The 22,079-nt window shown below is 42.5% G+C and overlaps 2 protein-coding genes across 11 annotated transcripts in view; both read right to left on the bottom strand.

Moving 5' to 3' along the window:
• Positions 1-22,079, bottom strand: part of plekha5 (pleckstrin homology domain containing A5) — a 163,968-nt gene that overhangs the window by 43,067 nt on the left and 98,822 nt on the right. For 6 of the 10 annotated variants that reach the window (XR_002754253.1, XM_023350000.1, XM_023350003.1 and 3 more), the window contains 6 exons: positions 15,836-15,883; positions 11,336-11,504; positions 10,167-10,271; positions 9,393-9,465; positions 2,915-3,015; positions 1,059-1,174 (listed from right to left, as the gene is read on the bottom strand). Coding sequence is in view for 9 of the 10 variants with exons in the window: in XM_023350000.1 (XP_023205768.1) it covers positions 1,059-1,174; positions 2,915-3,015; positions 9,393-9,465; positions 10,167-10,271; positions 11,336-11,504; positions 15,836-15,883 (612 nt within the window). In the remaining variant the exon portion in view is untranslated. The remainder of the gene's footprint in view (positions 1-1,058; positions 1,175-2,914; positions 3,016-9,392; positions 9,466-10,166; positions 10,272-11,335; positions 11,505-15,835; positions 15,884-22,079) is intronic. The other 4 variants (XM_023350002.1, XM_023350011.1, XM_023350007.1 and 1 more) reach the window with 1 other exon arrangement.
• On the bottom strand, positions 17,752-20,591 carry LOC111611815. The gene is made up of 2 exons (XM_023350012.1): positions 18,459-20,591; positions 17,752-17,881 (listed from the first exon to the last, which is right to left on the bottom strand). The coding sequence occupies exons 1-2, from the start codon at positions 20,585-20,587 to the stop codon at positions 17,770-17,772; spliced, it is 2,241 nt and encodes a 746-aa protein (XP_023205780.1). The 5' UTR covers positions 20,588-20,591; the 3' UTR covers positions 17,752-17,769.

Raw genomic sequence — 22,079 nt, 5'->3', positions numbered from 1 at the left:
CAAAATAAAGTGACAAGATTTCTAGCAGATCCCTGTCTTAATTTGTTTGTAATGCTATCTTGAGATAACTTGGGTAGATAGTCAGGTTAAGGAGATCATATTATGAACAATTTGAGTTTTAAAAAATGGCATAGCAGAAAAATCTAAGATTTTTGAGGTGAGAAGAAAAGATAAATTGTTGTGAGGGACTTATTATGCAATTGGTCAACTTGGTCAATTTAAAAATACTTGAATAATCCCAAAGGACATTAAATGTTGTTGTAACTCATTTTATCTAAGGTTCTTCAAAGATTTATTGTAGATGCTGGTGGCTGTGGGCAGCAAGGATCTCCTGTAACAGTCTGTATTACTGCAGTTCTGAAGAACCCTCTGAATGAAGACACTGTTGTTGTATGACAGTCTCATGAGGAAGATTCATGAAGAGGATGGCTGGGGTTATCCATGAATTTCTTGATTTTATGTAACATCCTTTTTTGCATCATCATTTCCAGAGGTTCTACAGTCGTCCCCAGAACAGAACCAGAACAGAATCAGAACAGAACCAGCCTTCTTTATCAGGCTGTTAAACCTTTTTAAGTTCCTGGTTCTGATGCTGCTGGCCCAACAGATGACAGCAGAAGAGATGATGCTCAACAACAGACTGATAGAAGATACACAGCATCTTATAATTATTTCTATTTGACTTGGATTTTATAAAATTGATTGCAGTTGGAGTGTTGATTGACTGTAAAAACTGTTACATTTCTCTATGAGTTTTAGATCAATAAACAATCTAAACTATCTAACTCTTGCTTTAAACACTGAAAGTTGTTTTATTCTTTAAGAAGTCCAGTCTGCTCTGTCCCTTTTTGTCAAAGCTTCATTGTTGCGTCTCCAGTCCAGTCTGTCGTCCATGTGAACATTAATGTCTTTATATTTCTGTACTTTCTCTCCCATGATGCAAATACACCTTGGCATAAAGAAGTTATGATCTTCACAGGAAAAAACTTTGAATAGAAACTTGCTGAGAACGGATCAAAGCTCCTCCAAGCATAAAGCAAAGCGGGCTGGTTACTGACCTTTTGACCGGCTCAGCGTGGACGAGTGCAGCATCTGTCATGACTTTCATCCAGGACTCCATCTCCTTTGAGGTGTCTGTGCAGAAGTAATATGTCCGCATGTTGGGGTGAGTGGCCTGACAGTGGCAGAAAGAGCAAAGAGTAGATGGTTATAAGCAGACTCTGAGGCAATGTTGGCTGAAAAGAGTTTCTGTGTTTTCTTCACTCCATAGAAGTTCTTCAGATGGGAAAATAGGAAATAGAATAGTCAAGTAGAAATGTCTACTTTCCTTCTGAAAAACACAGAAGGAAAGCTTAGACGAGCTTAGATGAAAAACAGTATGATGAGGATCAGATAATTCAAGAGTTGTAGATGGTAGATATTCGGCTTTATATTTCTGGCCAAAGTTTGTCAATGAGGAGTTATCCATGAGGAGTTCTGCTCTAGTTGGAAAGGCAGAAGCAAATTGTGACAACCCCTAAGACAGTGGTAGAGTTAATATTCATGTCTGCTTGGTGAAGAATAAGATTCTCAGTTGTCCTTAGCAGGAGCAATCCTGAGTGGGTAAACAGAAAACAACTGGACTTGATTTTGCTTATCAGTACCAGATTTGTAAATGTAGCCAGATCATTTACTCTGATATGGTGTATTGTAATACTAAGAGAATTTCTTAGTATCCTATTTTCTGTTATTTTACTACCCCCTTGTGGCAGGATTTAAGGTAGGTTTTGTTTTCCTTAAAATTCAGTCTAACGTTTTCTGCTTGCAACGTGGTAGAGCGACAGTCTGTTTCAAGCCTCAAGTATCTTTGTCCGTAAGTAGTGTTATTGTGCTCAAATGTTGTCTGACATAACTTTGTCTGCTAGTTTTTGTTTCATTTTAACCTTGTTAAACGTGTCCAGCCTTCGTGGCACTACGTGTTAAACATTCTGTCTTTCATATATCAATGTCTGTACTTGAGACGTGCAAACTGTTCATGTATATTTTCTTTATGCTTGTTTTTCAGTTTTACAAAAAAAAGAACTAATTAAAGCTCAGACGGCTCAACGTTTGGAATTTTTTTGTTCGCTGTTCGCTATCTGTCTAACGCAGTTCAGCACACCTGTGTAAGGACAGAATATATGGTCATATAGTCAATAATATCAATTTTCATCTGCATACTGATGTCAGACACATTGGAAACTGTATGAAAAGAAGCAGCAATTAATACTTTACTGGTAATTAACATTCAAATTATCCCACCACTGCTCTGTCAGTGGTGGCAGATGGCCCCTTCCACTGAGTCAGGCTTTGGTCCTGCTGGAGGTTTCTTCCTGTTAAAGGGGAGTTTTTCCTCCCCACTGTCGCTACATTCATGTTTGGTATGAGGAATTGCTGCAAAGTCAAAAACGCAATGCATGCAATTTTCGCTACATACTTGTCCAGTGAATAGTGCAATCAATGACTTGATGCATTGACTTACAAGAGTTTCCTTGCAAGCAAACCCATCAAGAATCTAGCTTTGACAGAAAACTTTTTAAACCAATGTCAATAATGAGCTAGTCTTACTATTTAATAATTAGGAATAACTGGAATCCATGTGTATTTGAATTGAAATTACATTTCTGTAAAGTCCCTCCAGATCACATTTGTTGTGAAATGGAAGTACATAAATCAACTAAATTGAAATGTTTCACTTACACAGATGTTAATGAAAAAGTGAATTGAAATGTTTGTTTTTCAGTTAGTTGCATAATATTTAGGCAAAATAATAGTTGGCCAATAGATATTCATAGATATTCTCCTGAAAAGGTTAAGACCTCACTTTTACTTTCTAAGACATTCAGGTTTGAGATTTATTAACATTTTGGATCAAACAACATTTAGAAGGATTTACCTTGAAGGCATATTTCTTACTGATGTGATCGTCCACAGACAGCATGGAAATGTGAAAACTGGGCAGCAGGATACTTCCCAGAATGCTGTCCTCCTTTTCATCTGCAGAAATGACAAAGGAAAGTTTGACATAATTCATCAAGACATTCAAACATGAAGTGACTGTCTAAACCTGAACCTCTCTGAAGTGGTTTGTCTATCAAACATGAAGGCTGAGGTGTGTAAATGTTGGCTTTAGATGTCAGTGATTAATGATTTCCTCCTTTTTGGTTGTATAATATTTGCATATTTAAACATGTCTGTTTTTGACCTGGGTAGTTATAAATATTATACAGCATATTGCTGATGGCTTAGTGAAATGCATGCCTTTCAAATTGTTTTAAAAGTATTCATAAAAACAGAATGGCCATGCTTTATTACACCAACGACTTCCTGCCTGCCCGCCTGCTTCAGGACATGATGTCACCCAGACCACCCTTCACTGTGGATACCCCCCATTGGCCGTTACTGGAATTTTCTCAACAGATGCAAATCTTTATCAAGCATGGAATAAAGAGAGCAGCCCCTTTAATATCTTCTTTCTTCCTCAGTCCTTTCCTCAAACAACCAGACTCACCAATGCAGCAAAGGAAAAAATTTCCTGAAACCTGGTGCTTTAAAGAAAACAATGCAGCAGTATAACCAGATGCAGCTTCTGTTTGATGATTGTAAAATAACCAGCAAGGTGGTGGAGTTACTGCCTGATGTTTGGAAGAAATACAAAGCAGCAAACAAAGAAAACATTTGGGAACTTGTTTTTCTTTTAGAACAAACTTAACAACCTGATACAGAAGTCTGGTTTGGTTCTGGTTCTGGGGAAGACTGTGGCACCTCTGGAGATTTTCATGAAATCAAGAAAATGATGGGAAACCCTGATCATCCTCTTCATCATAGTGTCTTCAGTCAGAAGCCCAGACCGTAATACAGACTGCTTTAGGAGATCCATCATGTTCACAGCCAGCAGTCTCTACAACAATGCATTAAAGAACCTTGAATAATACGACATACAACATTTAATTTTGGGATCAAAAAAGGATGATGTGAATTCAAATGAATGTTCATATTCATATTCCTTTATTTAATCAGGCAAACCCCGTTGAGATCTAGATCTCATTTTCAAGAGGGACCTGAGCAAAAAATTTGCAATACATAGCAACCTGGTTACAAGATAAAAACAATTAATACATACAATGTTACGCTCTGGTCCGTGTTCTTTAAATCAGGACTCAAGGGGATAATCCAGAGTTTGCTGCTTTGATTTTAACTCTTTACAGTAGAGTTGTTTTTAAAGACTTTCAACTATAATTTTCAAGAATAAACAGCCTGTAAAAAATACAAAGGCAGAACTCAATGTTTAGACTTAATGCACCGACTGCAGTAAACAATCCATTTATTCTCAATATGACCTCCAGATGCAGATGGATTCAAATATATGATCCAAGCTGTTTCTGTCATGTTCTGTGTTTTCTTATTTAGAGTTTTCTGTGTCCCCGAGTCTTTGTGTTGTCCTGTCTTCCCCTTGATTGTTTCCCAGCTGTGTCTCGTTTCTGTGATTACCCTCCCGTGTATTTAATGTCACCTGTGTCTCAGCATCTCTGTCGGGTCCTCGTCTAATGTGCGTTCAGCCCTTCGTGTTGTCCAGTCGTTTTAACAGTTGCTACCGGCGTCGAGCCCTGGCCTCCGCTCAGCCGTGCTGCCCGTTGCTTGGACTGTGTTTTCATCATTAAAAGATCATTTATTCATCTTACCTGGGTCTACAGCGTCTGCCCCACCACCTCAACACACCGCAATTCATGACAGAATGACCAGACCGAGGTGAGATAGCGGCAATCATGGCACAGATCGAACGCGAGGAATGGATTCAGCAGCAGCTGGAATTGGCGCAAAGGGATCTTTACAATGACGTAGAGATCCTGCCTTCTCTGCTGCTGCTGGAGGAGAGGGGTTTGGAGTCGGACTACGACCTGGCTAAGAGCCAGAAGCACACCCTGACAGCCCCATCATTTCCAATTAACATTTTCGAAATAAATTCAGAAGAGGACTTTTCTTACCTGTTTGATCAGTTCAAAAGAGATTCAATCATATTGGAGATGGTTTTTGAACTATACAACGAGTTTCTTCAGAAGAGAAGATCCGTTCCAGCCGGCGCACCCGAGCCCGAATCAGCCGGCGTTGTTCCAGCCGGCGCTCCAGCCGGCTTTCCCGAGCCTCATGTCCCCGCTCCAGAGACTGCTCCAGGCCGACAGTCGGCCCCAGTTAGTGGGTTCTCGGCCCCTCCAGGGCTTCCTAGTTCAGTCCCTCCAGAGCTTCCTAGTTCCAGTGCTCCTCCCGACACCCCGCCTCTCAGTGTTCGTCGCCGCCTCAGGGCGGCCCCGGAGACTCGTCGTCGTCGTCGCCGCCTCAGGGCGGCCCCAGAGACTCTTCGTCGCCACCTCCAGCGCCGCGGGCGACCACCGGACCACCTCCGTGGTTCCCGCCTCCTTTGCCTCGGCCCACCTTGTGGGTAGTTTTTTGTTGTTTCTGGACTCTGGCCCCCGTCCAGAGCCCCTCCGCGCATCCTTCTTGTGTTTTTTGTTTTTTGGGCGTCTGGTAGCCGCCCTTGAGGGGGGGGATACTGTCATGTTCTGTGTTTTCTTATTTAGAGTTTTCTGTGTCCCCGAGTCTTCGTGTTGTCCTGTCTTCCCCTTGATTGTTTCCCAGCTGTGTCTCGTTTCTGTGATTACCCTCCCTTGTATTTAATGTCACCTGTGTCTCAGCATCTCTGTCGGGTCCTCGTCTAATGTGCGTTCAGTCCTTCGTGTTGTCCAGTCGTTTTAACAGTTGCTACCGATGTCGAGCCCTGGCCTCCGCTCAGCCGTGCTGCCCGTTGCTTGAACTGTGTTTTAATCAGTAAAAGATCATTTATTCATCTTACCTGGGTCTACAGCGTCTGCCCCACCACCTCAACACACCGCAATTCATGACAGTTTCATTGTTATGATGGGCAGGAACAGAGAAACTCTGAGCCCTGAGCTCAGCTACAGATCCTGCTTTCTGACACAGACCCCCACTCTCACCAAATACGAAGTCTTTTCAAGGTTCAAGTTATTCTTCCACAGCTTCATGCCTGTGCTGTCCTAAAGGAGTCAAACGTTGAACATGGTCAGATAGTTAAAGTTTAGAAATTACTCCAACACCCACAAAGGTTCAAGGTTCAAGTCCCAAGTCATTTGTGTAAAAGTTCAAGTCAAGTCAAAATTCTCTGAAAATGTGTTCAAGTCTAAAGTCATAATAATGGTGACCCATGTCTGACTTAAGTCCAAGTCCCGAGTTCCCACCTCTGTGACATACTATATACTGTTTTAAATCTGACTTAGTTTTTATTGAGGTAATCAGACAGTGACAGTCTGCTCTGGACTGACCTTCCTAAAACTGAAGCTCCATGTGGAACCTGCTGGAATATGTGTATCAAACTTCAGCAGGACGCATGCTTAGAACTTTGATAAATGGCTTTAGTTGTTCAAATGCCAGGTTTGATCACCAGTGCATCATCTCACTTTGCTAGAGTGCATGTAAATCTAGTTTTTGATTTTAACGAGAAGAGGTTTTCTGTGGCAGGGACGCTCATCGTCTTCCCCCGAGGCCAGGAATAAATGCAGAGGCTCCAAATTCTGCTGGCATCTCTTAGAACCAAGTGATCCAACAAGTAGGAGAAAAATGAAAATAAGAGGTGGTTCATTATTAGGTAGACAAGGATGCTGTTCTTCTTGAAGGTGTTTCACCTCTCGCTTCTCTAGCTGGTAAAACCAATAAACACCCAATTCCTCTCTGTGTTTATCATCAAAATGGCAGCTGATTGCATTCTGGGAGCAACTAATTTGTCACTTTAGAAAGATGGAAAATCTCCTTTTAAGTGTTTAGTAGAAATGAAGGATGGACAGATACGCTTTGTGAAGAGAAGGTTCTTCAATTAGTGTGGCCCTGCAGCATGGGAACGATTCCTTAAACTGTAATAGTCCTTGTTAGAATGACCTGAGTTTAGTAATAAAAACACTATTTTCATTCTAGTGAGAAAATGTCCCATTTTGTTATCTTGTTACATTGACGCATTAAATCCAACCATTGGACTGCAGCTGGGGCAAAGCTTAGAATTTGTTAAAAATCCATCCATCTTCTTCCGCTTATCCGGGGTCGGGTCACGGGGGTAGCAGCTTCAGAAGGGAGGCCCAGACTTCCCTCTCCCCGGCCACTTCTTCTAGCTCTTCCGGGGGAATCCCAAGGCGTTCCCAGGCCAGCCGAGAGACATAGTCCCTCCAGCGTGTCCTGGGTCTTCCCCGGGGCCTTCTCCCGGTGGGACGTGCCCAGAACACCTCACCAGGTAGGCGTCCAGGAGGCATCCTGACCAGATGCCCGAGCCACCTCAACCGGCTCCTCTCGATGTGAAGGAGCAGCGGCTCTACTCTGAGTCCCTCCCGGATGACTGAGCTTCTCATCCTATCTCTAAGGGAGAGCCCAGCCACACTATGGAGAAAACCCATTTTGGCTGCGATCTCATTCTTTTGGTCATGACCCAAAGCTCATGACCATAGATGAGGGTGGGAACGTAGATCGACCGGTAAATCGAGAGCTTTGCTTTTTGGCTCAGCTCTCTCTTCACCACGACGGACCGGTACAGCGCCCGCTTGATGACCGACGCTGCGCCAATCTGCCTGTCGATCTCCCGCTCCCTTCTTCCCCCATTCGTGAACAAGATCCCGAGATACTTGAACTCCTCCACTTGGGGCAGGACACCCCCCCTGACCCGGAGAAGGCACTCTACCCTTTTCCGGCTCAAGACCATGGCCTCGGATTTGGAGGCACTCATCCTCATCCCGGCTGCTTCACACTCGGCTGCGAACCGCTCCAGCGAGAGCTGCAGATCACGATCTGATGAAGCCAGAAGGACCACATCGTCTGCAAAAAGCAGAGATGAGATCCTAAGGCCACCAAATCGGATCCCCTCAACACCTTGGCTGCGCCTAGAAATTCTGTCCATGAAAGTGATGAACAGAATCGGTGACAAAGGGCAGCCCTGGCAGAGTCCAACTCTCACTGGAAACGAGCCCCACTTACTGCCGGCAATGCGGACCAGACTCTGACTCCGGTCATACAGGGACCTGACAGCCCGTATCAAAGGGCCCGGTACCCCATACTCCCGGAGAACCCCCCTAAGTGCTCCCCGAGGGACATGGTCGAACGCCTTCTCCAAGTCCACAAAACGCATGTAGACCGGTTGGGCAAACTCCCATGCACCCTCCAGGACCCTGCCGAGGGTGTAGAGCTGGTCCAGTGTTCCACGACCAGGACAAAAACCACACTGCTCTTCCTGAATCCGAGGTTCGACTATCCGACGGACCCTCCTCTCCAGGACCCCTGAATAGACCTTGCCAGGGAGGCTTAAGAGTGTGACCCCTCTATAATTGGAGCACACCCTCCGGTCCCCCTTTTTGAACAGGGGGACCACCACCCCAGTCTGCCAATCCAGGGGAACTGCCCCCGATGTCCATGCGATATTGCAGAGTCGCGTCAGCCAACACAACCCTACAACATCCAGAGCCTTAAGGAACTCTGGGCGGATCTCATCCACCCCCGGAGCCTTGCCACTGAGGAGCTTTTTAACCACCTCGGCGACCTCGTCCCCAGAGATTGGAGAGCCCAACCCAGAGTCCCCAGGCTCAGCTTCCTCAATGGAAGGCATGTTGGTGGGATTGAGGAGGTCTTCGAAGTACTCTGCCCACCGGCCCACAATGTCCCGAGTAGTTGTTAAAAAATCATTAACACATTTTGCACCTTATTAGTATTGTATGTGGCAGCATAAAGTAGTGCATAATAGTAAGCAGGATGGAAAATAACATGGTTTTCAGCCCTTCTTCACAAATAATCTGCAAAGTATGGTGTGTATTTCTATGCTTCTGTTACCACCATGTATCACTACTGGAGATCTTGGTGAAGAACGTAACCCTGCTTTAAACTTTTCCACAACGTCTGAAAATGTGATGGGTCCCTTGGTCTCTAATGTTCTCCAACAAACTTCTGAGACCAGAACCAGAACAGCTGAATTCAGATCCAGATCACATTATACAGCTGGACTCTGTGTTAAAACCATTAAAACACAGTGTGTGGTTATAACATGACAAAATGTTAACACACTTAAGGTGTCTCTGCATGACACAGCAGCCTCTTCCAGCATTCTGTGTGTGTGGGGGGGTGGCCTTGTATTTGTATAAGGCTCATTTTTCCAACAACGTTGTGAGGACTGACTGCTCCTTCAGGCTCCATAAGAGGAAGTGCTATTTTTGTTATGGTGTGAATAAAAATTTAGGTTATACATAAGTTTAGGCTACAAAAAAGAATGGAAATCAATCCCAAGTTCCTGGCTGTGAAGACAGAAAGACATACTGTGTGTGCGTGTGTGTTCTCACCACGGTAGTAGAAGAGGCACATGTCAGACAGCACAAACCACCTCTTTTTCCACAGCTTCATGCCTGTGCTATCCTGAAGGAGTCAAAGGTTGTACAAGATAAGATAGTTAAAGTTTAGAAATAACTCCAACACCCACAAACACACACCATTTATCTTTCTGCACGCTGTGTCCATTCTGATGGGTTTTACTTAGCAATTTCCCTCTCATCCTCCTTTATTTTGTTTGCGTGGAGCTGAGGACCTGATCCTCTGCTGCTGTGGTACACCTGTCACTACAGCAACAGGTATTTACCAAGAGTCACACTCAGCCATTAGGGGCTCTGGGTAAATCCTCCTGACATTTCAATATGGGATTTTACCTGTGGGTGGAGGTAAGTTAGGGATGCTTTGAAGTGAATTGAGTGCCACCTCAGAGGAAAATTAGGGACAGTAATGGAACCCCTGAAGCTGAGGCAATGACTGCATATATAGTTGGAGCAAGTTGAATAGTGTTCTGTAAGGCTGTCCTTAGGGAAGCAAGTTGCTGAAACAGTGGACTGGAAATATCTTACTGTGACAGGGTGGAAAGGTAGCAAGACTATAAACCAATGAACAGTCTAGCCAAGTAGTTTAACAACAGAACTCTGGATTCAGTATGTTCAGTATGGACTCTATATACAGAACTGAACCAAGCTCTTGTGACTTTCCTCACTCTTTCTTTTCAACTTCATGTAAAAGGCGTTACATGTTTAAGTTTGTTACATTTTACGCTGTTTATGTTGAAAAACCATTACCTGTTTATAAAGCCAGTTTCTCTTGACCACAGGGGCATTAAGGTTCCGCTTGATGGAGTTGGATCTCTTGCCGAAATTGTGGACTTTTTTGGATGACCTAGAAGGCTTCCAAAGCACAAAAATGAAAGTGAATAATTAATACATACATGTTCTTACAGACTAAAAAGTTTAAGGCCAAAAATGACTGAAACTGAGATTAAGATTTCTGTAGTTGACTGTGCTCACAAACAGGGTCAGGCTTGAGTGTAAACTCCTTAAGGTTCTTAATAATATGTCAGACTTAGACTCTCCCAGAATAATTCACATCATAACAGAAAGTGGACAGCAAGAAAGATTTCACTTCCTCACTTTTTTAAGTTAAAGTCTCATAATTCCCTGCAGCTTGAAAAAATTCTCCTTCTAAAGATTCATATTCATATTCTACTTTTTAAAAAAGAACATGTTTTCACTATTCAGATAGAGGGAGGTGAGGGGAGGTTCTCTACCACCTTTACTTCCTCATTTCATGTCATCATCAAGTGTCCATAAGAAGCAGAACATATGAACCTTTTTTAATGGGTGAGCTTACATCAAAGTAAAGTTACAATTTAATGTGATGTAATGTTGGTCTCATGAATTAAATATACTGAGTTGTAACACCAGCAAATCCATGAAGTGTTTGAAGTAAAGTTACAACCCAAAGTAGCTTTTATAGCTAATAAAAAGCACCAACAGAGACAGATAAATGTGTCACTTCAAAGGAAAAATATTCTACATCTTTCCTGTATGACAGTTTACTCATGCAGGTGACAGGAGCAGATGTGCTTTGACTAAACTGAGATAAAAGGAAATTGTGAATCCCATTTTATTTAACACATCACCATGTACTGAGGATCTGTTGTACTGTTCAGTTTCTGTTCTATTGTTTTAGTCTTAACAGTAACTCACTCTTAGCAACAGATAAGAGACAAACTCAGAGATGACCCAGTTACCCCCTCTCTTCTACTGTCATCCAGCTTTGTTCATGACAGATATTACAGAAATTGATAACACTGACATTCCAAGAAAATCCAGGGACTATGATCAAAACTATTGGTTTATTTAAGCCAAGATTAGGTTAGAAATGCTAAATTAACTTCTTCTAAGTGCTGCAAATACTGCAGAGTAAATATTGTGTGAAAGGCACTTACCCTCGTAGATGAGGTGGTGGTGACAGTAGTGACAGTGGTAGCTGGGCTGCCAGGGAAGGTGCTGTAATCTGAGCCACCAGTATAGTTAGAGGCCTCACTCATGATGCTCATGGGACGCTCTTTCTTGTCAGTGCTGCTTTCCTGCTCTGCTGAAGCCTTTGGAGCTGGTCTGAAAAGAGGCACAAGACAGAAAGTGTATTTGAACATGTTCTGAAAGAATATTGAAAATATATCCTACATACTGACAATTAGTAGTATTGTGGTTGATAAAGTTATCATTTGTCAAATGTTATGTGAGGAAAGCAAGCATAGAAAAATAAATAATAATTATAGTAGCTTCAGATCACAGTTATCCTTGAGTTCAAGGCAAGTTTGAAAATATGTACATGCCACGTCTTTTAAACAAAGAACGTTGTTCGCTAAGATTCAGATTGAGCTTACAGATCTAAACATGCATTTTTTTTTATTTGCTTATAAAACACGGATCTTTGGAACTGTGTGAGATTGAATATACAAAAATAAAGTTGGGCTCAAATGGTGAAAATAAATTCAGATGTTCTAAGGACAAGTTCTGTTTTCTGTTGTGTTCTAATATGTCCATATATAGTCTAATTTTATTATTCAAACAGATTAGACTAAAGACTGACATAAAGCCAGATGGTAGTCCTGCTGTCTATTGAGCATCTCTAGCCATTGATGCAAAATTAATAATAATAATAATAGGGGAGAGCGGGATATTGTGAGACATTGGGTAATGTGAGACACCCCTTATATCTAGGCAATGGAACAAAATTATGGTCATGTGACCATTATATTTACAAGCCCCTCCCATTCTCCCCTTGCCAGGAAGGTGAAGTTGGTGCTGTCCTGTGGTAAGTATGTTTTTTTCATAAAAATGTGTTTTTTGCACATGAAAGTAAATTTTCTAGCTATAAACGTAATTAACTATTGTGTCAAAGGAAATTAATTCAGGTAGAAAAATTTATATCATGCATGTTGATGAACTTCCAACATATACAACCATGTGATTGATGCTAGTTCAAGATTAGCCTGACTTGCTAGAGATGTTGTTTTTTATAAAATGGTGGCTGTGGGGTTAAATGAGACAAATGCCGTGGGGTAATGTGATACACTGTCTTACGTTACCCCATCATGAAGTACAATTTAAGTTTAGTCTTAAACATATTTAGTGTAATATTACATTACATCTGTTTAATTTTTATGTCATAACCATTGTAGAAAAGCCATCATGCCAAGAAAGTACACCAGGAAAACAACCTGGGGACAAACACCCCTCGCAGAATTGGAGAGTGCAGCTGCTGAGGTCAGGCAAGGAAAGCAGTCTTTAAGAAAAGCTGGAAGGGACAGAAATATTGACAAGACAACCCTACAAAGATTCATAAAGAAAAAAGAGAAAGGGCAAGTAAAATCAGTAGCCTGGAGTGCAGTAGCTGAGGCAAAGAGAATATTCACAGATGAGATGGAGGAGGAGCTTGCTAAACACTTGAAACAACTAGCTGACCAGTTCCACGGCCTTCCTCCAGTTAAGTGCCGTGAACTGGCATTTGAATACGCAAAGAGAAACAATATCTCTGTTCCAGCCAATTGGACAGAGAAACAATGTGCAGGTATGCTAGGGTGTGCAAGTGATCACAAGCTAAATAATAATGCTAAATAATAATCTTATAATAATAAATTATCTACTCTCTAGGAATAGAGTGGTTTCGGAGGTTTCTTGCACGTTGCCATCTCTCTGTCCGAACTCCAGAGGCAACATCCCTGGGAAGGGCTACAGCCTTCAATAAAACTACAGTAGGGGAGTTCTTCGACAATCTGGCTGTAGTGATGGACAGGTGACACTTTTTTAGTTGCAAATGTTTTAAGTTAGCTTTACCCGTAAGATTTGTTTTGAATTCTGATAAGGTTTTTTTTTGCCTCTCCTCTTTCACAGGCACACATTCCCTCCACACATGATTTACAATGTAGATGAAACCGGCGTCTTTACAGTTCAAAAGCCACGACAGGTAAGCAACACATGATACACAAGAAAGCACCATACTGATATTGAGAGGATTGTGATAATAACCAGTGAACCTGTGAGCTGGAAAAATGACTGGAATGAAATTAAATACAATGTACTTTTAGACCAATAGCAACCTACTGATTGTACATTTGTCCCTGATTCTAGACTTTCTATCTTGATTCAGGTTGTGACAGAGAAAGGAAAAAAGCAAGTTGGTTCTATCACATCATCTGAGAAAGAAAATGATGTGGCACATGTTCCTAAAGGTGATGTTGTGAAAAAGCTGCCTCAACCTAATAGGCCTGGAGGAACCACACGGAGAGAGCAACTCTTCACCTTTCCCTGTAACTTTCAGGGCTGGAATGTAGAGTAGGCATTGTCATTGAGTATGAGGCTGATGTTCTAATCCAGGTGTGTCCAGCCTCTGTCCTTAGTCCCGAGCTGTTTTAGCTGGTTATGATAATCCTATTTTCTGAGCCCCAGTCTGTAGTGTGTTCTAGCTGGTTCCGATTATGGGTCCATGTTCTGAGACCCAGACTGTGCATTAGCTGGTTCTGCTTGTACTTTGCTCTTGACACCCAGATACTAGCTAAAGGTCCTGTGTTATGATTCTCACACTGTGAATGTTAATTAAAACATTTTGAAGTATATTATGTTGTATTTGATTTACATTTTAATACTTTGGGTTACTTTCAAGTGCTAACTATAATTAACCAATCTCCATAACACTGATCCTAGTCTGACATTTTTTTGTTTTTGAAGGTTAGGTTGTCAGTCAGGATTCAAATTGTTACAACATGTGTTATGGTAGTATTAAAGTGGAAAACGTAAGAGTATCAGCTTACCCCCAAATGGTTCAATTTACCCCATTGATTTTTCTGGTCTGTCTAACTTTACCCCTGATCTGGGGTAAAGTGAGACACAGGACCACTTTTTTTAAAACAATCATATTTTCATTGTCCTTTGTCTTGACGATATTCTGATAACTTCCATAGCTTGGAAACATCCCAAATTAATAGGAAATGTTTACATTTTACTGATACATCATTTTACCTTGCCTATAGGGAAACAAATGTAAAAAATGGCTCACATTAACCCACTCTCCCCTAATACTTTATTGATCCCCTGAAGGGGGACTGTTACTGACACATTTCTATCACAACATGAATCACCTTTTTTTTAGAAGTTCTAGCTACACTGATTCTTTAATGGGACTGGACAACATGAACCAGTCTTCCCACATTAGATACTTGGGTAAGATGTGGTTGACCAGGACTCTTTGTTTCATTCTCTGATTTCCCATTCTTTACCCATTTAGTGCCGCTTCTTATTGATAAAGATCTAAATACTTTTTGTTTGTTGCTTTTTTGCTTCCCACCCTTTAGCATCATAGATACAGGATTTATTTGCTATTTAATATAACCTGGTTACCATCAGGTGACACAGAAACAAAATAATCAAGATCAGCTTTACGATTATTTAGAGCTCATAAAGCTATGGCTGACTGGTGTTTCTGCTGTGTAGTGACTGGTCGCACTACCAAGTTGACAGGAGTGTTGCCAATCTTTAAGTCTTCATTTGCCTGCAAAATAGCCAAGGACTGTTGTAAACCAAATACCCAGCACCTTCACCTCATCACAAAGGGCCCTGCTTCATTCTCTTAATGAAATTCTCACTGCTGGGGCCATTTAAAAGTAAGCTGAGGAAAGTGAAAGACAAGGACGACTGGTGTGAACAAACATGAACAAAGATGCACGTGCCAGAGGGATAAGCTATAAATAGAAATAAAGAAAGCAGAAATCTGGAGTGGAGGACAGAGATGGTGCCTGAATCCAGCTATTATTCTCTGATTGATGACTCAGACATATGCTTCCATTTTTAATTAATTACTTTTCAACACGGTCTGACAAACTACGAAAAATCAATTGCTTTTCGGCCCTAATTGGGTAGAGGGATAATGTTTGAAAAAGACAATACAAGGCGCCTAATGGGATTAAAACAACCAAGTGACAGCTTCGTCTACCAGCTCGAGGTCAACGGAATTTAGGCAGATTGCATCAACAACAAGAGCAAACAGTGGCTTCAATCTGTCTCATTAGTATTATAAATGTTACTTCACTTGATTAGTTCAAATTGATAATATGAATCAGTTTTTTCTTTTCATTGTTCATTATATACAGTATATATTGTATATCTTTATTCATTATTATAAGGATAAAAGTAAGAACATGTTGGACCATTCTTAATACCAAACGTTGATCTATATGTGTGTTCCCAGTCATATTTTCGCAGATGCTCCTGCTCGTCTTCTGATAGGTTCATGTGTGAGCCAAGACAAAAGACTTTAAATGTGCTTAGCATTAAAGATGTTGCCTGCTGCAGGTTGGAGATTATTGGTGAGAGCGAGAAAGAGTTAAAGCATCAAGGCTGCTACAAGCTGGAGCTGCAGCAGAACTTTCAGTCAGCTAAAGAATTACCTGATGAATCTTTCAGTGTAATGGTGAACAAACTTTCCTATATTCAGACTGGAGGTAGGGTAAGGAGGGAGAGATAAACAAAAATCATATGAATCAGTTGGTGACTACTGGAAACAGACACACACATTACATGAAATATTTAAGTACAAATTGACATTCTTTTGAACAGAGGTCTGCGATGGACTGGCAACCTGTCCAGGGTGACCATGCCTCTCACCCTTTGATTGCTGGAGATGGGCACCTGCACACCTCCTGACCCCACTGGGGACAGGGGTGTAAGAAAATGGATGGATGAACAGAGGTGTTTTTATGTTTTCCTGCAAATGTCCACATTATTCATTTAAAGTGAAGGTAATCATCTGTTTGCTTTCCCAGACATGACCTGAACTTTCCACCAACCACACTCTGCAGCAGCCGATCTTTTACTTTTCTGCACAATTCATGAGTCATTGTTTCTCCAAAGTGGACCATCATGTTGCCTGGCTTTTCAGTTGTACACATGAAAGGAAGATCTGTTAATAATAAGACAAAGGCAATACAAAACAAAGGGAAAAAACTGGTTTATCTGGCCTCCAAACCTCTTTGGATTGGGTACAGAAATTACATCCACTACAAAACTGAACACAAATTTATCAACGTATATAATAAATTAGAGATAGACATAGGCTATGTTAACATTGCAGCCTGAAGGGACCCAAATCCATTTTTTTTGCTCTTATGTGATCTGTATCTGTACGACCAGGCCGCATTCCTCTGACCTAAACATCAACAAACATCACTATTCTATCCTGGTACGCACAAGAAGGAAGAAAAACAACAGTCATGGTGGACCATAATGAGCATTAAGTTGTTAAAGTGCTGGCTAACTCATTCTCAGCTCCTCTTTGCTGATCCTCCCATTTGATCCAGTCAAATTCCATTTAACCCGTTACATTCCATCTCTTCCCTGGTTTACCTTGCTGGCTTTTTCCATTGGATTTGTTTTTGCTCTGCTCTGGTTCTCTGTGATCTTTTATTAGTTTTTGTTTATCATTTTCATTAAACTTTTGGCGCCATGCTTTGCTGCTGCCTCTCTGCAACTGGATCCTCTTTAAAACTACACTAACATTACAAGAAAACAATTTATCTGCAGTCATCGGTGGCCATGCTTACCAGTCCACTCATTCATAGCAGGCTCTGCTGTGGGTGAATAGCAGCACAAAGCAACTTGGGAAATAATACAGTTACAAAGAATTTAATTCTACTTTACTGACCTTTGGTCTATGAAGTCCCAAAGCCTTAGTTTGACAGATGTCTGATGTTTTCTCATTTGATTTTATTTTTAGATTGGGGGACGATATGAGGTCTTACATCATCACTTTGGATTATCAGACAAGTTGTATTTAAGTAGTTTCTTGATACGTCAGGTTTGACAGCAAGATCACCCTGGTGAAAAATATACTATGTTAAATTTTAACATACTTGAGCATACTTTAAGTCACACTAATCATGAGTATATTTCAAGTTCACTTAGGATTAGTTAACGTAAAGTGACATTTTGGAACAACTAATTTTGTGCTTAGTTTACTTTAATAGAATTTAAATTGTATTAAGGCACAATTTAAAGTTTACTAAGTGTACTTCAACATACGTTTTTGGACAACTTATGTTAGTAGACTTCAAGTATTTTGCTTTTTATGTAATATAAACGTGCTTGATTAGTATATTTTTTATATTAGTAGTGTGATTACAGTATGCTACAATTACACTTTTGGTTTACTATAATTCCTAATGAAGTACAATTTTTAGTTACTTAATGTCTTATTATTCTGCTTTGCCACTTTGTACTTTACATGCTTCATTCACACTACAGTACTGCAAACACATCAGGTTACCAGAAAACAGAAGGATCAATTACAACACACTTTCCAGGTGAAACTAATGACATTGTGCTTTCAATATATTACCATTTTGGTGACGTTTATTTGATGGGGTGTGCATAAGACTGACATAACACTTGTTGTTGCAGGTCTCGGGTGGAGGGACAGGCAAACAGATGCAGATAACCTGTTTTAACAGGAAAAGAACAAATGAGCCACAGGAGACGGTGTTGCTGTGCTGGTAGCTCTCATCCGAATGGAAGGGAGCTTCCTCGACACCGCAATGATGCACCGTCAGTCCCGCAAGAGCCCGCTTCTGCCATCTAGCGGCGCACCCGTGTTACTGCGTGACATTGCTCCCCAAAACCTCAAAACAACTAAGATCACAATTTAATCCACCAAATGTGACCACACTTTGTGGGGGTCACACACTCCCCGACAAAGAAATTGACTCCTAGCATTAAAGAAAACATAAAACTTTCAGTCTTGAACTTAAACCCCCCTACAAATATTACATTTTGAACTTAGGGGTTGGGGCGTTGGGGGCTACTTTTTTTATTTATTTTTTTTATATATAGATATATTCATAGGTGTATTAGTATTTGTTTCAATATGTGAAGGAAGGGACAGTGTATGGAATCATGACAGGATAAGATAGTGATGTGTATGGTGTATGACAGGGTATGTAATGTGTTGCTGGGACAGAGGGTATTCCCCATGGTAGAAATGCTGGTGTCCCACAAAGTCCAATAGTGTTCACTGACCCCTGAGGCTGGTAAGATGGCTGGCCAAGGTACTCATATGTCAACGTTGTTGGGGGCCTCCTCTCTCGCGCTGATCGCCTGGCCGATTGACACTGGGGTGAGGTAGGTCGGTCGTCATTGGCGTCCCATATGGCTGGGCCATCTTCCTCTCCAGTGTCCGCTTCATCATCATCTTTTGCTACTTGTACATAGTCATTGCCACCTGCCCATTCCAGCTCCTGCTCACTGGACTGATTTTCCTTCCTCATCACAGGCTCCTCTGCTGTGGGCGTAGGCTGCAGTCTGGCTCCCCCTGGTGGTGTAGTTTCCTGAGTCGATTTGCCCGGGGATGGGGAAATCACTGCTTGTCTCTGGGGCATGTGGGGAATCATGGTGGGAGATCTGTGTGATTCAGCTGATCTGGACACTCTTAGCCAGTATTGTGTTCTGGAAATACCATCATCAGAGTCAGACGAGTCACTTTGTTGGCATGGTTCTCTCCTTCCATGCTGTTCTGTTTGACTCTTTCTCCTGCGTCTCCCTCTGGTTGCTGCTTTGTTTGGTAGCTGTTCATGTATGCCCACAGGCAAATCATTTACAAGGTGGAGGAGATTTCTGTGAAGGGTACGTGTTTTACTGCAACCCGTTTCGGGACATACTTTGTAAGCGGGGCTTTCATTCACCTGTTCTTTGACGACATGCACTGTTTGTTCCCAATAGGACCTCAGCTTTCCTGGCCCTCCTCTTTCACCCATGTTACAAACCAAGACCCTGTCACCGGGCTGCAGAACGACTCCCTTCACATGACGGTCATACTGCCTCTTGCCTCGTGCGCTGGACTGCTGGCTGTTCTGACCTGCTATTCTGTAGGCCTCTCTCATCCTCGCAGCCCATTTGTCTGCATATTCTTGGGGTGTTTCTGGCTTCTTTTCTGGGAACAGACCAAAAAGCAGATCTACTGGAAGGCGAGGGTGGCGCCCAAACATGAGGTAATGGGGTGAGAAACCTGTAGCCTCGTGTCTAGTGCAGTTGTATGCATGCACAATCTGTGGTAGGTGTTCCTTCCAATTACTCTTTTCTTCCTCCTGCAGTGTTCTCAACATCTGGAGCAGCGTCCTGTTGAATCTCTCAGCTGGGTTGCCCTGTGGATGGTACGGGGTCGTTCTGGAGTGGTTCACACCTGTCTGCTTCTGCAGAGTTGCAAACAGGGCATTTTCAAATTCCCGCTCCTGGTCATGGTGCAGTTTACCTGGGAACCCAAACCGCGGGATAAAGTCATTAAATATTTTTTCTGCAGCTGTCCGTCCTGATTTATTTCGTGTTGCATACACCTGAGCAAACCTACTGAAGTGGTCTACACATACAAGTATGTAGTCGTACCCTCCTCTACTCTGCTCCAGGTGCATGAAATCTATGGACACAAGTTCAAGTGGTGCACTGGTCACAATGCTCCCCATCGGTGCTCTGTCATGAGTCACAGGTTTCTTTTGCTTTATGCAAGGGCACTGTCTGGTAACATAGGCCTCAATGTCTTTTTTCATGTAGGGCCAATAGAAGCGTTCTCTTGCTAATCCAATGACTCTCTCTGCTCCTAAATGACCCATGTCATTGTGTAGGTGTTTAAGCACAAGAGGTCGATACTCTGCGGGTAAGACTAGCTGTTTCCGCCCCCCTGCTCTCCTGTACAGCAAATCAGACTCTATGTGCAACTTTCCCCACTCATGCATCAATCTTCTCACAGGGGTACTGACTTTCTTCCTGTCTTCTTCTGTGAGCACTGCTTTTGACTGTTTCAGTTTTATAATCTCTTTTATGATCTCATCTCGCCTCTGGGCTCTCACCAGTTCATTTTGACTAATGGTAGGTAATGTCGAACCCGTTGAGTCTGGATCTTGGGCCAGGTTGAGAGAAGCAACGTAGGCAACATCATGCTTTTTGGCAGCCTCACTTCCTTCCCACACAGAATGGATGGCATCCCTGTTGAGTTCCTCAGTGCATTCCTCTACATAGTTGTTGATGTCAAGTGGGAGACGAGAAAGAGTGTCAGCATCTGCGTTGACTTTTCCTGGTCTGTATTTTATACTGAACCTGAAGTCAGCAAGCTCCCCCACCCACCTGTGGCCAGCTGCATTCAGTTTTGCTGTGCCCATCACATAAGTAAGTGGATTATTGTCCGTATACACAGTAAAGTGGGGTGCATAGAACAAATAATCCCTGAATTTTTCGCATACCGCCCATTTTAACGCCAGGAACTCCAGCTTCCCAGAGTGGAGGTTGTAGTTCCTTTCAGCGGGAGTCAATGTCCTCGAGCCATATGAAATGACTTTTAGTTTTCCACTCTGTCGCTGGTATAAGACTGCACCAAGTCCCTGTTGACTGGCATCTGTGTGCAGGACAAAGGGCAGCTCAAAATCAGGATAAGACAATACAGGTGGATGTGAAAGGATATCGATCAGCTGCTCGAGGGTGGTCTTGTGAGCATCGCTCCACTGGATGGGGTTTTTTGATGACAGCTGTGCTCCGTTACCCTTTTTCCCTTTCCTCTGTGGAGTATCTGGGAGTCCTTTAACTTGTAGCAGCTCATACAGTGGCTTGGCAATTCTGGAGAAGTCTTGAATATAGGTTCGATAATAACTCAAGAACCCCAGTAACTGCCGTACCTCTCCCACTGTGGTAGGTTTTTTTTTCCTTGAGAGATACTACAGCCTGTATGTCTCGCGGGTCCACCCTCACACCCTCAGCTGAGACTAACCTTCCTAGGTATCTGACCTCTTTCTTGAACAGCTCACATTTTGTAGGCCGCAGTTTAACTCCATGGTGTTGCAGAGCTCTCAGAACACGACGTGCTGCATCAACATGTTCACTGAAAGATTGAGAATAACACAGAATGTCATCAAGATAAGGAATACAACATTCGTCACGTAATGTGGTGAGCATCTCCTCCATGCTGTGCTGGAATGCAGCAGGGGCATTGCTGAGGCCAAACGGTATCCGCACCCATTCATATAGTCCCCAAGGAGATATGAAAGCTGTCATGTGGCAGGACCCTTCAGCCATGTAGCCTTGGTGGTATGCCTTCCCCTGATCGAGAATAGTAAACCAACTCTGGCCTCCAAGGGTGTCCAAGAGGTCCTGGATTCGAGGCAGTGGGTGTCGATCAGGTACCGTTTTCTGGTTCAACAACCTGTAATCAATGCACAGTCTGAGTGTCCCGTCTCGTTTCCTGACACAGACTACTGGTGCTGCATAGGGCGACCTTGACTTAACGATCCAGCCTTTGGCAAGAAGATCTTGGATGTACTGCTTGACCTCTTGGTAGAGTGGCTTGGGGATGGAGGTGTAGGACTTCTGGACAGGAACCTCATCTTTGAGATTGATGACCATTTGGAGACTAGGTATGTCACCAATGTCATTATCATTTTGAGTAAAAGCCCCTGATTCCTCCCACAGCATCTTTTTCACCTCTTCTTGTTGCTCATCTGTTAGGTGGCTGACATCCACCAGTGGGTGCCACAGTGGTGTGGAAGGTGGAGCCTGCTGTTGGTTGTTTACTAACCGGGGATTAATAGTGTTTACATAGGTGAAGTTCTCACCACTTTTAGGACAATCTGTCTCTACGACCTTAACAATCGCTTCAATGCT

Source organism: Xiphophorus maculatus, chromosome 17, assembly GCF_002775205.1.
Source record: "Xiphophorus maculatus strain JP 163 A chromosome 17, X_maculatus-5.0-male, whole genome shotgun sequence".
Classification (NCBI taxonomy): domain Eukaryota; kingdom Metazoa; phylum Chordata; class Actinopteri; order Cyprinodontiformes; family Poeciliidae; genus Xiphophorus; species Xiphophorus maculatus.
Note: the sequence above shows the minus strand (reverse complement) of the source record. Positions and strands in the feature narration are given on the sequence as shown.

What these genes read in the sequence shown, in the direction of transcription:
- LOC111611815 (XM_023350012.1), bottom strand. Translation starts at nt 20,587, where the DNA reads ATGGGCACAGCAAAACTGAATGCAGCTGGCCACAGGTGGGTGGGGGAG. An exon ending in CCATCTTACCAGCCTCAGGG is followed by an intron (nt 17,882 to 18,458) that starts GTCAGTGAACAC and finishes CTGTTAAAACAG; the next exon opens with GTTATCTGCATCTGTTTGCC.